Below are 17,599 nucleotides of genomic sequence, written 5' to 3'. Positions count from 1 at the left end.
ACCATCAGCAGCAGCAGCACCACCGCCACCGCAATGTGGCTCCTCATGAGCCTCGCCCTCAGGTAGCTGGCCCAGTGTTAGAGAGCGGCTCGCGGAAGCGGACACCACAGAGCTGCCTCTGAGAGGCCACCCCACCCCACTAATTTGACCTCTAGAGAGAGAGAGAGATGTCAGGGGATCTCCTCTCTCTCTCTTCTCTCTCTCGGTGCGAGTCTGTGGACGTATCGTTTTCGGTTATTGTTTAAATGCGTCTTAAAAAACACTATTTTGACTTTTCAAGAATCCATTTGGCGTGGTCTGGGACTGTTGTTGTTTAGTAAATCGATTCTTGTAAAATGTGTTTATGATGTAATTGTTACGTGTCATGCCGAATGGGTACTGCTGCTGCTGTGTCCTGTATCCTTGGTGAAAAGCCTCTAACATATATACATGAAGCAATTATTAATGATTATTATTATTACTGCTGCTTGTGACCTGCAGGCCAAGCCTTGCAGTGGAAACAACAACATCAGCAACAACATCAACAACAACAGCAGCAGCAGAAGCAGCAAATGCCATGGTGGAGCCAGCAGAATTCCGGTACAACAAGGATTACGACTACAGGATCAGACCCAACTTTAACGGTAGCGACACTTGTACGTGCTGTTGTTGTCTTGGTGTGGTCTGGGACTGTTGTTGTTGTTTTGTTGTGGTCTGGGACTGCTGTTGTTGTTGTGATCTTGGTGTGGTCTGTAATGCGTGTACTTGGGCAATTCGCACCTGACCTCTACTTCACTCACAACGATGAACGTCGAGCGACTCGCTTGGCCTCTCCTCTGCTGCCTGGCCCTCGTGTCGTCTCTCGCATCGTTTGGTGCTCTGGGGACTCATCGTCTCTCCCCATGCCCCCACACCCCCAACTTTCTGAACCTCTCCCCTCTCAAAATCTGTTTATTTATCCTGAAGGAGGAATCCGATTAGCTATAAAGCAATTTTTCCACCTCACAGATGCCCAGTTGGACTTTACAACAGGTTCAACACATCATCAACATCACCCACATCACCCACATTACCCAAATCACCCACATCATCCAAATCACCCACATCATCAACATCACACAAACCGCCTGCTGTGAGAACATCCTCCTCATCCTCCTCCTCATCCCCCTCCTCATCCCCCTCCTCATCCCCCTCTACACCCCCCTCACCGCCCTCACAGTCCCCAGCCCCCCGACCCTGACGATGCCTGTTGCTGCTGCTGCATATTTGGAGTTTGCGTGCCTCTCTACCTGTGGTCGCGTGGGTTTTCTCTGAGCCCTCCTTTTTTTCCCTCCACACTTAGAATCGACATCACCACGTGTATTTGGCAGCTGCTATACATTGTACGTGATGATGATGATAATATCAGCCACATAGTTGGGGACTTATCTTCGTTTCCCCGCTACGTTTCCTAATCTTTCACTTTCCTCATATTTCCCAATCTTCATCTCTCCTCCGTTACCCATCCATTCCATTGCTTACCCCCCTCCATGCATCACAATACAGTGACTTCTCGCATTACGAGAATTCGACTTGCGAACTTTTAGAGATATGAACAAGCCTGTCCGTATGGTCCAGTTGCAACTATTCGGACCGAGAGTCGTAAGTTCAACCGCCCCGCAATAGATGGTGGTGGTGGCATCTAATATACAGAACATGAATAACCAATGGCATCTACATCTGCAGAACGTGAAGAACTAGTGGAATCTACATTTGCAGAACATGAAGAACCCGTGGCATCTACATCGGCAGAACACGAAGAACCAGTGGCATCTACATCTGAAAAACGTGAAGAACTAGTGGCATCTACATCTGCAGAACATGAAGAGCCAGTGGCATCTACATCTGCAGAACATGAAGAACCAGTGGCATCTACATCGGCAGAACACGAAGAACCAGTGGCATCTACATCTGAAAAACGTGAAGAACTAGTGGCATCTACATCTGCAGAACATGAAGAGCCAGTGGTATCTACATCTGCAGAACATGAAGAACCAGTGGCATCTACATCTGCAGAACATGAACAACCAGTGGCATCTACATCTGCAGAACGTGAAGTACCAGTGGCATCTACATATGCAGAACATGAAGAACCAGTGGTATCTACATCTGCAGAACATGAAGAACCAGTGGCATCTACATCTGCATAACGTGAAGAACCAGTGGCATCTACGTCTGCAGAACGTGAAGAACCAGTGACATCTACATCTCAGAGCATGAAGAACTTGTGGCATCTACATCTACAGGAGACTATACAACGTTTAAAGCCATTCCCCGTGTTTAATGTTCACGCCGTACAACACGTTTGGAATCGACAGGAGCAAAGTTGGGCTTACGAACAAATCGACTTACGAACAGACATCTCGAACCTGTTCGTAAGTAGAGGAGTCCCTGTATCTTTGGGCTCTACTTGACTGCACGTCGCGTGGCACGGGTACGGAGTTGCTGGCGGCCCGAGATAACCAATGGCAATGATCCATTTCCCCCCAGAGGGTCCCGTCGTTGTGAACTGCAGCATCTTTGTGGAACACTTCGGCTCGGTGGAAGAGACTACCATGGTGAGAGACGTGTGGGTGGGTGATTGGGTGAGTGGGTGAGTGAGTGGGTGAGTAAGTGGGTGGGTGAGTGGGTGGGTAGGTGATTGGGTGGGTGGGTGAGTGGGTGGGTGAGTGGGTCGGTGAGTGGGTGGGTGGGTGAGTGGGTGTGTGAGTGGGTCGGTAAGTGGGTGGGTGGGTGAGTGGCTTGCGTGGGTGAGTGAGTGAGAGGATGGGCGGGTAGGTGAGTGAGTGGGTGGGTGAGTGAGTGTGTGGGAGAATGAGTATGTGGGTGAGTGAGTGAGTGGGTGAGTGGGTGGGTTGGCGAGTGGATGGAGCTAGTAGATGAGTGGGTGAGTGATTGGGTGGGTGGGCGAGTAGGTGGGTGAGTGGGTGAGTAGATGAGTGGATGAGTGTTATTATATCACCTGCGGTGTGGTGGTTGACGTTCTCAACGTGGGTTGAAGGAACAAGTGGGCGAAGTTCGCTGAACTAGTCACTGTGGTTGTAGCAATGGAAGAGTGACGAGCAGGTGACTGAGCATCATTGGGTCTGTGATTGGCAATCGCGACATACATTAAAAAAGAGTCAAACCAACATTGTGTTCATTGTGATATGGTGACATTTGTTATTGTATTGTGTCCAATCTTGCCACCCACCCAATCATTCACTGACCCACCGGCCCGCCACCTACACACCTGTAGAGGTGATACGCGCTGGGATTAAGGATCGTATGCACAGTGCGTGATGATTGGCTGTGTAGGTGGTGACGCGCTGAGAGGGAGTGATCAGGTGGCAGCGCAGTGTGATTGGTGGAGTAATGTTAACACGCGCTGGGGAAAGCGGATCGTAGAGAGAGTGCGTCGTGATTGGGTCATTAAGGAACGACGCTCACGTCGACGCCGCATCAGCTCCGTCCCTCGTGAGCAGGGGCTATAAAAGGGGATGCACACAGGCGTAAGGGCAGAGTGTAACCAGCGAAGAAGGAAGACGGGGATGAAGACCTAGAGCCCTGCGGTACCTAGCTCAACTGGCGTCAGAAGTGAAACGGTCCTCCAAGCATGGATACAAGGAGGAACCGTCGGACCCACGGGATTGACCACGAGGACAACCTCGACGACGCGGGCCAGCGGGCATCAGGGGGTGAGAAAGAGGAGCTGCCCACGGGGCAGGATCCACCGACGGCGCCGGTCGAGCGACGGGGGACTGACACCGTGCTTCGCGAGGCACACTCCCGTCTGGCGGAGCTGCTGCTCACCGCCGCGTCCATCTTGGCGGAGATCAGCTCGTCGGGAGGAGCGGGGACGGCGGCCGACGTGCTACAGGGTCGCCCTGCAGATTCCCGCCAAAACGATTTGGCGATTCCCGCCATTTCATCCGCTCCAACTTTTGGCGGGAACGGCCATCACCACGTGGCAGCGGTTCTTCATGCGCGGCCGCTGACGTCACCAACGCGCGCGGCGGACCGCCATCACACACCCGCCACTGGGGCCGCCATCTTACACACCGACGGGGGGGCAGAGAGGAAGCACGAGGAGGAGGACGACTTTATCTTTCAGCAGCGCCTTCCCACGTTGTCAGCATTCAAGGCGGAAGGCGGGGATTGGAGCCAATTTCAGCGCAGATTCTTGGCGCATCAAGAGATGTCCGCCTGGTCCGACGCTACGGCACTGCGGGCACTGCCTGCCATGCTGGACGACAACGCGCTCGCGGCCTTCACGTCCGCACGCAGGTCGGACCGCTCCACGCTCAAGGATGCGCTGGCTCTCATGGCCAAAGTCTACGGTCCTCCCTCGGCGTGCCGCCATCATTTCTACGCAAGACGGAAGGCGGACACGGAGACCGTGCTCGCCTACCGCACGGCGTTGCTCGCTCTCGCTGACGCCGCGTTCCCTCGTATGGACGAGGAGGGCCAAGATGCGATGGTTTTGGAGCAGCTGCTCAAGTTGGCGCAGGACCTGGGGGTCCCCATCAACACGGCCGACGACACCGATATTTCTTCATTACGGGTCGCCACGAGCATGCAAGCGCACGAGGTCCTTCAACGGAAGCAGGGGGTCGTCTGCAACGCTGCCGTGGCCTCAACTCCGGGTCCGGTTGGCACCGTGCCCCAAGTCGTCAGCCCACGAGAGGACGCGTTCATCGCGGGACGAGCGGGGGACTGGAGGTCGGGGGGTCGTTCGCCTCTGCGAGCGGCCCGCAAGCTGGAGCAACCGAGATCTCCGACTACTGTCATCACCTGCTATAACTGCCGCCTTCGTGGCCACGTGGCCTCCGGTTGCCGCGCCCCACGTCAGCGCGCCATGGGACCTCGGCTGGACGACGACCAAGGCCCCAAGTCATCACTGCAAACCCCGGCAAGTCGCGGCACCTCACATGCTTGGCCCGCATACTCGACACGTATGGGTCGTCGCGTTGCGACGAGGGAGAGCCGAGTAGAGTTCGGGGATTCGGTTCGGAGAGGGGGGTTCGGCCGGGACCGGGGAGACATTAAATGGTCGGAATTGGGGCACAGAATAGTGGCTGCCTCAGCGGGTTCATCCGTCGTTACCGGATCGATTGATGGGGTCGAGGTCAGGGTGTTAGTGGACACGGGGGCATTGGCGACTATTATTTCGGATCTCATTTATAATATTCTCCCGGTACAATGTCGTCCGCTTCTTCCGGTGGATGTGCCATTTTACGCCGCTAACGGGGGATCGTTGGGCATTATCGGTCAGATTAGGGCGTCCATTTGCATTGGTGATATCAAATTGTCGGGACCCGTTTTCGTTTCATCTTCCCTGGCGGTTCCTTGCCTATTGGGCACTGATTTTTTGGCGAAAATGCCCATCAAAATTCTCATTGATCAGCGTTGCATTGAACTACCATCGGGTCGCCGTATTTCATTTTTGACGAGCCCTAATGTAATTCGGACGGCGTGCGCTACCATTCAGGCGTTAGCAACACAGACCGTGCACGTGCCCCCGGGTTCACAAATGTTGATTCCCCTCCGGTTACGGAAGCCATGGGGGAAGGAGGCCTCGGAACAGGCCATGCTTTTGGGTCCTTCTAATAGGGCTGTTGGAGGTCTCGATTTATCGGTGGCTCACACGTTGGTTGGGGCAGACAGGGATCCGTTTGTCATGGTTTTAAACGCTGGGGCGCGGCCGGCCGTCATTCAGCAGGGCACCGTGCTGGCTCACGCGGCACGGGTCCCTGCGGAGGAGAGGCTGGTTGCGCAGGCTGATCCGAGCCCCACGAATAGCGTACCATCAAAGGAGGACCTAGATTGGATTGATATGCTGTGCGCGGACTCTGACGATTTGTCAGCGCTACAGTTGGGTGCGTTGCGCGGGTTGCTGATTGAATTTTCGGATGTCTTCAGTAAACATAAGTATGATATCGGATGCACGGACCTGCTACGCCACCACATTGAAACGGGCGATGCGGCACCGGTCAGGCAAAATCCCTTCCGACTGAGTCCTGCTGAGAAGGAACATGTTCAGTCGGCAGTTAACGATATGCTGGAAGCCGACATTATTTCGCCTTCTTCCAGTCCTTGGGGAGCACCTATTGTGCTCGTTAAAAAGCAGGACGGGTCCCTGCGATTTTGCGTCGATTTCCGCCGCCTGAATAAGATCTCGGTGGCCGACGCGTATCCGCTCCCCAGGATGGACGAGTCTCTCGATGCATTGTCCGGTGCGCGATACTTTTCGACTCTTGATTTATTGTCCGGATTTTGGCAGTTGCCACTCGACGAGGAGTCTAAGCCTAAGACTGCATTCCGGACTCCAGGGGGCCTGTTTCAGTTTAACCGGTTACCCATGGGACTTCACTCCTCTCCTGCGACGTTTCAGCGTCTTATGGAATTGGTTTTGTCGGGCTTGCAGTGGGAGACGTGCCTCATTTACCTTGACGATGTCATTGTTTTCGGTAAAACGTTCGAAGAACACCTCCAGCGATTGAGAGGGGTGTTCTTGCGAATGCGATCGGCTAAATTAAAGTTTAAACCGGCCAAATGCCATCTTTTTCGTAAATCCGTGAGGTACTTGGGTCACATTGTCGACTCTTCGGGGATTTCTACCGATCCTGCGAAGACGGACTGTGTCAGTTCGTGGCCGACGCCCACGTCAGTGTCAGACGTGCGCAGTTTCGTCGGTTTTGCTTCGTATTATCGCCGATTCGTGGAGCACTTCGCCACCATTGCAAAGCCCTTGCACGCGTTAACGGCGAAAGGAGTGAAGTTCCGGTGGGGACCGGAGGAGGAGGCTGCATTCTGCTCCCTCCGGGACGCCTTGGTAAGGGCCCCACCCTTGTGCTATCCGGACTTTGAGAGTCCCTTCTTGCTAGACACGGATGCTAGCAACACGGGCATTGGGGGAGTGCTGTCCCAAGTCGTTGGAGGGGTCGAACGGGTGGTCGCCTATGGTAGCAGGGTGTTGTCGCCGGCAGAGCAGCGCTACTGCGTCACCCGTCGTGAACTACTTGCCATTGCTTTTTTTGTACAACAATTCAGGCCATATCTCTATGGTCGTCATTTCACGGTCCGGACGGACCATGCGGCGCTCCAGTATTCATTACGGGTTGCCCAGCCCTCGGGCCAATTGTCGCGGTGGTTGGAAGTCCTCCAGGACTATCAGTTCACGACTACGTACCGTAAAGGGTTGCGACACACGAATGCCGATGCCCTGTCGCGGTTGTTGCCTTGTCACAAATGTGCGTGCTTATCGGGATCGGCGCGCTGTAAACCTCCGGTTACGGAAGGTAGGGAGGCGTTGGTTGCGACCGCGAGCACACCAATTGGGGATGGTCCCGCTACATCAGGGGGTCAGGACTCGCTGCTCTCACTGTCGTTGATTGAGTGGGGCCGTCTCCAAATGGCGGACAGCTCCCTGCTGGCATTGCGCCGAAAGACGGAGGGTTCCGAAGGTAGCCACGACCGAACTGGCTCCTACGAGCTTAAGCAGGGCCTGTTGATGAGATGGGACAGTTTGTCCCGGCGGCATGCGATTGTGGTGCCTTCTGCTGTGAGGGGGAAGGTTGTCTTGGCCGCACACGAACGCCTCTTGCATTTGGGAGTTAACAAAACGCTTGCCCTGCTTCAGCGTGACTATTATTGGCCGGGAATGGGGGGTGACGTGGTGAATATTCTGAAGGGTTGTGTTGAGTGCGCCAGACGGAAACCACCGCCCGTGGCAGCTAATCCACCGCTGCAATCTATTCGGGTCTCGCGCACTAACGAGCTCGTTGCACTCGATATTCTGGGGCCCTTTCCGGTCACGCCTAGGGGTAATAAGTACCTGTTGGTGGGGGTCGAATATTTTACCCGGTGGCCTATGGCGTGGCCACTCGCCAACCAGTCGGCGGCGGCTGTGACGGACGCCTTTGTCCAGGGCTACGTCCTGGACAAGGGGGCTCCCGAACGCTTGCTGACTGACCAAGGGAAAAATTTTTCGAGTAAATTACTGCAGGAGGTGTGCGACCTGTTGGGTACCAAAAAGGTGCGTACCTCCCCGTACCACCCGCAGACGGACGGGATGGTGGAGAGGCTTAACAGGACATTGACCTCTATGCTGTGCCAGCAGGTGTGTGAGTCGCATGTTGATTGGGACCTGCAGGTCCCTGGGGTCCTTGCCGCGTATAGAATGGCCCCCCATGCAGCTACGGGGTTTTCCCCGTTTTTTTCTAATGTACGGTCGGGAAGCCGACCCGCCCATGGAAACGCAGCTGGGTCTGCCCGCACCACGAACTAATTCTAAATTGGCAGAGCATATTAAATTTAATATTCATAAACTGACAGAGGCAAGGGAGGCCGCACGGCTTAATTCGCGGGCTCGCCAAATTGCGAACGAGCGGTTGCGGGCACGGAAGGTGTCCGTGCACAATTGGGAACCAGGTGACAAGGCCTGGCTGCATTGCCCTCAGGCACCTTTGGCCACATCGCCTAAATTGTTGAAGCCGTGGCGGGGACCCGTGGAGGTCGTGCGGGTGGCACGCCCCCAGTGCGTTCAGATAAAATGGGGGAAACGCCGTTGGTACGTCCACCCCTCCCGACTGAAACCGTTCTCGCCTCCGTATGGCCTCCCCTTGTGTCGTGAGGGCCGAGCATGTGACGTGACCGACGACCCTGAGGGGGAATTGTCCTTGCCTGCTCCTCACATGTCTCCGCCTGATCCGCTCCCAGGTGTCTCGGAACTGACTGCTGCCGACCACCGGCGGCCGGATCTTCACGGCGGGGCCGGTCCTTCCAGGCCCGACCCGTGCCGTCTAGAGCTGCCGGAGACACCGGACGGTCGCCAACGTCCCGTTCCATACGACGGACCGGCCAGACGGACTCGCGCTAGGTCGCGCTACTTTGTGTAACCTACCACGTGCGGAGTCGAGGCAGCCGGAGCGCCTCGGCACTGCGTGGGTCACAGTGACACTTGGCGCGTTCGTTTTACGGTGTTCGCTTTTATTGTGTTGTTCGTCGGGCTGTATATTGCTTCATATTTAAGGTTGTGTTATGTTGTTGTTGTTGTGTTACGGGGCACACTGGGATGTGGAGTTCTTTATTACTGCGTTGCGTTATGTTGTGTTGTAGGTTAACAGCCGGGCCGGCTGCAAGCTATGTGGGAGGGGGTGATGTAGAGGTGATACGCGCTGGGATTAAGGATCGTATGCACAGTGCGTGATGATTGGCTGTGTAGGTGGTGACGCGCTGAGAGGGAGTGATCAGGTGGCAGCGCAGTGTGATTGGTGGAGTAATGTTAACACGCGCTGGGGAAAGCGGATCGTAGAGAGAGTGCGTCGTGATTGGGTCATTAAGGAACGACGCTCACGTCGACGCCGCATCAGCTCCGTCCCTCGTGAGCAGGGGCTATAAAAGGGGATGCACACAGGCGTAAGGGCAGAGTGTAACCAGCGAAGAAGGAAGACGGGGATGAAGACCTAGAGCCCTGCGGTACCTAGCCCCGCTGTCCTAAGGGGACCGGGACTCTGTGTAACCCAGAGGCGAGTGTAGTGGGTGTAGCCATAGGTCTACACGAGCCGAATGTACTATGTGTAGCCAGGGCATAGGGCTTACACGAGTCGAGTGTATTGTGTAGCCAGAGGCATAGGGCTTACACGAGTCGAGTGTATTGTGTAGCCAGAGGCATAGGGCTTACACGAGTCGAGTATATTGTGTGTAGCCAGAGGCATAGGGTCTACACGAGTCAAGTGTATCGGGTGTAGCCAGAGGCCTAGAGCTTACACGAGATTAGTGGAGTGTGTCGGAGGAAGAAGAGAGACCACACGTTGTATTGTGATACCTAAAGGATTTAATAAAAGTGTGTTACCCGTCAAGAAGTTCCTGCCGTCAATTCCCATACTTCACACCCAATCACCCACACACCCACCCACACACCCACCCCACCCAATCATCAACCGACCCACCTGCCACCCACCCACCTATCCACCCACTCACTCACCCACCCACCCAATCATTCACCCACCCACCTGCAACCCACCCAAATAACTCATCCACCAACCCACCTACTCACTCACCCACCCACACACTCAACCACCCAATCATCCACCGATCCAACTGCCACCCACCTACGCCACCCACCCACCAACCCACTCACCCATCCACCCACCCAACCCACCCACCTGCCACCCACCCACCCATTCACCCACCCACCTGCCACCCACCCAAATAACTCATCCACCAACCCACCTACTCACTCACCCAACCACACACTCACCCATCCAATCATCCACCGATCCAACTGCCACCCACCTACGCCACCCACCCACCAACCCACTCACCCATCCACCCACCCAACCCACCCACCTGCCACCCACCCACCCATTCACCCACCCACCTACCACCCACCCAAATAACTCACCCACCAACCCACCTACTCACTCACCCACCCACACACTCACCCATCCAATCATCCACCGATCCAACTGCCACCCACCCACGCCACCCACCCACCAACCCACTGACCCATCCACCCACCCAACCCACCCACCCATTCACCCACCCACCCACCCACACCCACCTCATGCGCCAGGACTACGAGGTGACCATCTTCGTCCGGCAGCGGTGGAACGACCGGCGGCTGTCCAACTCCTTCAAGCAGGAGACCCTGGACCTCGACTACACCACCATGGACGCGGTGTGGCGGCCCGACCTGTACTTCGCCAACGAGAAGAGCGGCCGCTTTCACACCATCACCACGGACAACCGCATGATGCGCCTACACCGAAACGGGGACATCTTCCACTCCATCAGGTTGTTCCGACCTCTCCCTTAACAACGACTTAAACTCTTCTTGGTTCTTTCGGTAAAGTCACGTAGAAGGGAAGTAATAAAATAAAACATAATAAAATGCAATTCTCACGACGTTTCGGCCACAACGCAAGCAGCCGCGTTGTGGCCGAAACGTCGTGAGAATTATTTTATTATGTTTTATTTTATTATTTTATTACTTCCCTTCTACGTGACTTTACCGAAAGAACCAAGAAGATGAATCCCTGCAGTCACGAAAGCTTTAAATCGAAATTTAACGACTTAAACTATCAGTGTAACACGCTGTCGACTGTCGCGAACAATATCGTCCACAATTCCGTGTTTTTTTTGGGGGGGGGGGTGGGGGGTTAGATCGCGTAAGTATAAATATCTCGACAAACCCAGATTGTAAATGTTGTGGATTTGCTCTCCAACGCGCAAACGGTGAGCGCTGTACTAGTGTAGACGTGTAAACTCACACGGAGACGATATTCGCTGTAAGGGCTCTTGCCAGTTTATTAACTACTACACTCACGTACAGAATCACCGGATGACACCAAAGGTAGACAGACATCCGCTTAACTCCTCGGCCTATCCTAACCGAAGCTCCCCACTAATCCCACTCTTTCCACGGACGAGGGTCTCGGTGCCGAGCGGCTTGTCTTCCGATCCCTCGTGTCTTCCGATCCTTTGGCTCCTCACAACGACCCCGCATCTAACCCCTAAGTACCTTTGCCCCTCTGGATACATGACGTAAAGCTATGACGTCATCCCACCCTTTCCTGCCGATTCCTCACTTCCTCCCACTACTCCTCTCAACGAGTAACGAATTGGCAACGTTCTCTTTATGTGACAGAGCTCCTTACTAATTGGCTGTGCCGGGTGGTGGCGGGTTTAATGACACATTTATATTTACGTGATCTAACCCAACAAAAACTACTTTTATGGATAATATTGGTCACGAAAGCCTCCTACTATCCCTATCACACTCTCTATCACTACCCCTATCAATACCCCTATGACTACCCCTACCACTACCCCTATCACTACCCCTATCACTGTCTCTATCACTACCCATATCAATAACCCTATCACTACCCCTACCACTACCCCTACTACTACCCCTATCACTACCCCTACCACTACCCTTATCACTACCCCTATCACTACCCCTATCACTACCCCTATCACTATCCCCTTCAATGCCTCTATCACTACCCCTATCAATACCCTTATCACTACCCCTACCACTACCCCTACCACTACCCCTATCACTGTCACTATCACTACCCATATAACTACCCCTACATACTATCACTACCCCTATCACTGTCTCTATCACTACCCCTATTAATACCCCTATCACTACCCCTATCACTACCCCTATCACTAACACTACCCCTATCACTATAACTACCCCTAACACTACGCCTATCACTACCCCTATCACTACCCTTATCACTACTGCTACCACAACCCCAACTCAGTGTTGGTGCTATCACGTGGTTCTTCCATGAGGTAACACAACGCGGAACGCTCACTCTTATTATTGATGACGTCGCTGTGCCACCCTAATCGCTGTGCCACCACTCCCCATCGCAGGCTCTCTCTGACTCTCTCCTGCCCCATGAATCTGCGCAACTTCCCCATGGACACTCAGGCGTGCTACATCTTCCTGGAGAGCTGTAAGTAACTCCTCTAACACCCCCTCACCCCTCCAACCCACCAGCAACAAAACTAAGAATGGCAACGACTCACCCAACCACTCACTTACCCGCTCACTCGCTCGTCCACTCAATCACCCACTCACTCACTCGCCCAAACACTCACCCACTCACTCGCTCGCCCGCTAAATCACCCAGTCAATCACCCACTTTCCCACTTACTCACCCACTCACCCACCCGGCCACACACTCACTCACTCCCCTACTCACTCACCCACTCACTCACACTCACTGACCCAACCACTCACTCACCCACCCACTCACCCACCTACCCACTAAATCGCCCACCCACCTCTCTGGCCGTGGTGTCTCGTCCCATCCGCAGATGGCTACACCACAGCCGACCTCCTGTTCCAGTGGGTTCCAGGTCAAGCGGTGGAGCTGGCCAAAGACCTCAGCCTGCCCCAGTTCACTCTCAGCAGCAACATCAATCTCAGCACGTGCAACAAATACTACGTTAAAGGTAATCGTGGCAGCAGTGACCACGTGCAACAAGTATTACGTTTGACTGCGATGACTGGCCGATGCACCAGCTGTGCCAGGCTAGCTGCCGGAGGAGGTCATGGGTCAGACCCAGCAGGTGCCATGGGTTGATCGACCGAGATGACTGGCAGATGCCACAGATGTGTCGCCTCCTGAGCCAGGCTAGGTGCAGGAGGAGATAATGCATTAGCCTAGACAGCATCCTTCTTTAGGCCCTATTCTCACTACCAGTGTCAGGCAAGAGAACGCCAAAAGGCGACCAGTACAATGACAATGCACTATCAGGGCATTTATAGCTCGGGGTGAGCAGCTACAAAATGGGACCTTTTTGTCTAACACTGGGTGAGACAATGCCATCATATATAATTATCAGAACATGTTTGTTTAACATGTAGGCTTTCGCGACCAATATCATCCATAATAGAGGTATTTTGGGGGGTTAGATCGTGTAAATATATAAATGTGTCGTTAAAACTTGCCACCACTCGACACAGCCAACTAGTAAGGGTTGTCACGTAAACAGAACGTGGCCAATTTGTCACTAGTTCAGCACTAACTGCTTGTGTGCTTCAGAGTAAACCTACTATACACGTTTACACATTCGACCAGCCGTCCCGTTTCGCCAGTAATTACAACAACAACAACCACAACAACCAGTAGTGTTGTGGAGAAATCCTCCCTTCTCCTATATTGGTCTTATAATGGATAACTACGGATAATAATGGACACGAAAGTCTGCGTGCTGAACTGAATAATAATTGCGCAAAAATGTGATGGTATACAGGAACTCTTCTACTTACGAACATTCGACTTAAGAACTTTCAGAGATACGAACAAACCTCTCCCGTATGTCGAGTTACATCAGCGTCTACATAACATGAAGAACCAGTGGCATCTATGTATACAGATGATACAACTTTTAAAGCCATTCCCCCACTTTAGTGTACATGCCGTCCAACACGTTTGGAATCGATAAGAGAAAAAGTTGGACGAACACATCGACTTACGAACAGATCTCTGGAACCTAACTTGTTCATAAGTAGAGGAGTCCCTGTAGCCGTGTAGTATACAGTAGTTTATAGTAGTATAGTGTGTAGTTGTGTTGTGTATAGTGTAGTGTATAGTGTGTAGTAGTGTAGTGGATAGTGTAGTGTATGTATGTTGAACTTCTTTCGCACCGTACATCGTGTGGTCAACGGTCAGACAAGAGGCTGTCTCATTCATTAATTCGTAAACTTTCCCTGCAAACCCGTTGGTGGTCAACCGGTAAGGAAGTTTGTCAATTAGGCATGACGTAGGCATCACGTGGGTGTCACGTGGGCGTCGCACACTGTACGTGTGACAAGCCACATTTCGTGACTCGCCCCCTGGGTGTTTCCGTGATGCACCATGAACACCACCCCCCCACCTACCCCCCACCCCTACCCCCACGTGGCAACTGACGCAGGGAACTACTCCTGCATCAGCGCCTGCTTCCGGCTGCGGCGTCAGATGGGCTTCTACCTCATCCAGCTCTACACGCCCAGTGTGCTCATCGTCATCATCTCCTGGATGTCCTTCTGGATCGACATGTCCCTGACACCGGCTCGCGTGGGTCTGGGCATCACTACAGTGCTCACCATGACCACGCAGAGCATGGGGTCACGCTCCTCCATGCCCAAGGTGATGGATAGGGCGCTTTCTAAATTACAGGGGGTCTCCTCTTACGAACGGGTTACGTTACAGAAGTCTGTTCGTAAGTCGATTTTGACCGTAAGTCGACCTGTTCGTAAGTCCAGCTTTACTGCTGTCGATTCCAAACATGTTGTACAGCGTGTACATTAAACATGGGGAATTGCTTTAAAGGTTGTGTAACATCCTTTAGATGTAGATGCCACTGGTTCTTCATTTTCTATAGATGTAGATGCCATTGTTTCTTCACGTTCTGCAGATGTAGATGCCACTGGTTCTTCATGTTCTGCAGATGTAGATACACACTGGTTCTTCATGTTCTGCAGATGTACATGCCACTGGTTCTTCATGTTTTGCAGATGTAGATGCCACTGGTTTTTCACGTTCTGCAGATGTAGATGCCACTGGTTCTTCACGTTCTGCAGATCTAGATGCCACTGGTTCTTCATGTTTTGCAGGTGTACATTGATTGATGGTGATAATGATGGTGGTGATGATGATGATGTTGCGATCCGGTGGATTGTAACATGACTGATGATAAAGATGGTGATGATTGTGATGATCATGGTGGTGATGGTTATGATGGTGAGGATGATGATGGTTATGATGGTGATGGCTATGATGGTCATGGTGAAGGTTATGCTGGCGATGGTGATGTGCTACCTTTGTGAGTGCAGCTCTCCTACATCAACGCCATGGATGTGTGGATGACCTCCTGCCTCATCTTCGTCTTTGCCGCCCTCTTCGAGTTCGTGCTGGTCATCATGACGTCAGGGACCTTCAGCATCCTCAACCAGCACGCGCCGCCCGCCTACCAGGTATACCCCCCACGTGATCACAATCGTCGTCGTCGTCATCATCATCGTCATTATCATCGTCGTTGTCGTCATCATCATCATCATCGTCATCAACGTTGTCATCATCATCATCATCGTCGCCGTCATCATCGTAAATCATCATCATCATTCTCGTCATCTTCATCATCATCATCGTTGTCATCATCCTCGTCATCTTCATCATCATCGTCATCACCGTTGTCATCATCCTCGTCATCTTCATCATCATCGTCATCATCGTTATCCCATCATCGTCGTCGTCATCATCATCCAGGCGTTGGTGGCTACAAAAGCATGTGGCTGCCTGCGATCGAGAAACGAGGGTTGGTGGGTCACACACACACGCCCCAGCGATCATGGCCGATAATGATGATGGTGGTAATGATTGCTTTGTTCGCTCTTCTACCGTTGTCTGTCAAAGGCCGACGCCCCAGGGATCAAGAGTGAAGGTTCTGACACGGTAAAGTGCAACACAAACACAAATATCCCCCGTGTAGTCCTCAAAAGGCTGTCGGGGAAAGTGCCTATGAAGGCCGGGAACGGCACACGAGGGGATGGGTGGCCAGCAACACGCCCACCCGGCCGCCTTTGTCTCCCCAGTACCGATGATTTTTACACATCGCACCAGGTACCAATTTGAGGCTGAGTCGATCTTTAGGGGATGGAGGCCCAGGACAGGTTCAGTTAATCGTCACTGATGGTGTTGGTGGCCTTGAGCGGGAATCGAAATCGGGTCTCTGTCGAGTTCATAGGACAGCGTAGCGCTAACTGCTGTGCCACCACTAAACCCCACCCCCCCCAGTTCTCTCTCCGTGCGCCCGGCAGTGTAAATGGGTTCACCACAGTACGATGATCGGTAGGTCACGTGTGGTGGTGATGGTGGTGGTGGAGTAAATTGTGGTCAACTGATGGAAAATGAATAGGGTGCTTTACCCATTCCGGTAATGCTACAGGAGGTGTGTTCAGATGTTCATATGCCAAATAGACGACACACAGCTGCTATCACCAAAAGGCATCGTCAAGTCTGCATTAACCACACGTGCATTTCTGGTTTAACATTGGAGGCCATAGAGGTGGCCTGTAACTCTGGTGTAGGACAATCGGTTCTAAGGTCAATGTGTAACATAGCGTGTTCGTTGGCATTGTCCTTGTACTGTTCACCTTTTGGAGTTGTTCTCCGGTCTAACACCGGTGGTGACACAAGGCCATAGAGCAGGAGGCTATAGGCTCTGGTCTAGGCCAATCAGTTCCAAGGATAATGCGTAACGCAAATATTAAAGAAGTGTCTGTGTTGTACATTTTACTAAAAGCACGATGTGTGTTTAATGCTGACTTGATGCCTTGTAATGATACTATTTGTGTGGGGAGTGGTAGTGTAGCGCCTCACTGCGCCACGGACCTGGTAGAATCCTGAGTTTGATTCGCGCTCACGGCCACCAACACCAGTGACGATTATCTGAACCGGGCCTGCAGGGCCTCTTCCCCAAGGTCGACTCTAACGAGTACCTGGTGCGGTGGTGTGTAGTAAACATCGCCACTAGGGAGACAAAGGCGGCCAGGCGTGGTGTTGTCCACCCACCCTCTCGTGTGCCACAGTGCCGGCCTTCATAGGTTGTGTTCGTTAACAGTACTTGCTCCCAACAGTCTGTTAAGGCTATATGGGGGATCTTTGTCTATGTGGTGTTTGTTGTGTGTCTGCTGAGTCGACCTTGAACATATACTTCTTAGCTTGATATGCTTCACTCGGGAAATCGACTCCCGATTCTTCTGATTCTGAACATTTTAACACACACGTATTCTTTCCGGAATAAGATGGGTACATCCATAACAGAGGCTTATTTAGTTGGGGTTGATCGCATACAATGTGTTGTTAAACACACCACCGCTCGACTTGGCCAATTATAAAGGAGGTTTGTCACGTAAACAAAGTGTGCTAATTCGTTACTAGTTCAGCACGAACCGGTATGTGTGCATTGGGGAGTAAACCCACTACAACATTTAGACAATTCGAGAAACAGTGACGTTTCGCCGGTGATTACAACAACCAGCATCATCAGGCAACAGCCAACTCTGGCTGTCGCGATCTAACCC

The 17,599-nt window shown here is 52.8% G+C and overlaps 1 protein-coding gene across 1 annotated transcript; it reads left to right on the top strand.

The window, feature by feature from the left end:
* The first annotated feature begins 504 nt into the window (after positions 1-504).
* LOC133339638 (glycine receptor subunit alpha-1-like) lies at positions 505-16,458 on the top strand. Its single transcript, XM_061547789.1, has 8 exons — positions 505-623; positions 2,509-2,576; positions 10,577-10,797; positions 12,397-12,479; positions 12,844-12,981; positions 14,449-14,663; positions 15,350-15,490; positions 15,930-16,458. The coding sequence occupies exons 1-8, from the start codon at positions 557-559 to the stop codon at positions 16,146-16,148; spliced, it is 1,152 nt and encodes a 383-aa protein (XP_061403773.1). The 5' UTR covers positions 505-556; the 3' UTR covers positions 16,149-16,458.
* Positions 16,459-17,599: the final 1,141 nt, after the last annotated feature.

This window comes from Lethenteron reissneri, unplaced genomic scaffold (genome assembly GCF_015708825.2).
Source record: "Lethenteron reissneri isolate LAM-NWPU_2019-01 unplaced genomic scaffold, ASM1570882v1 scaffold_1938, whole genome shotgun sequence".
NCBI lineage: Eukaryota > Metazoa > Chordata > Hyperoartia > Petromyzontiformes > Petromyzontidae > Lethenteron > Lethenteron reissneri.
This window is presented reverse-complemented; position numbering and strand designations above follow the sequence as displayed.

Coding starts and splice junctions, on each gene's coding strand:
- LOC133339638 (XM_061547789.1), top strand. CDS start 557: ATGGTGGAGCCAGCAGAATTCCGGTACAACAAGGATTACGACTACAGG. Junction 2,577..10,576: donor CGGTGGAAGAGACTACCATG/GTGAGAGACGTG, acceptor CTCATGCGCCAG/GACTACGAGGTGACCATCTT. Junction 12,480..12,843: donor CTACATCTTCCTGGAGAGCT/GTAAGTAACTCC, acceptor TCCCATCCGCAG/ATGGCTACACCACAGCCGAC.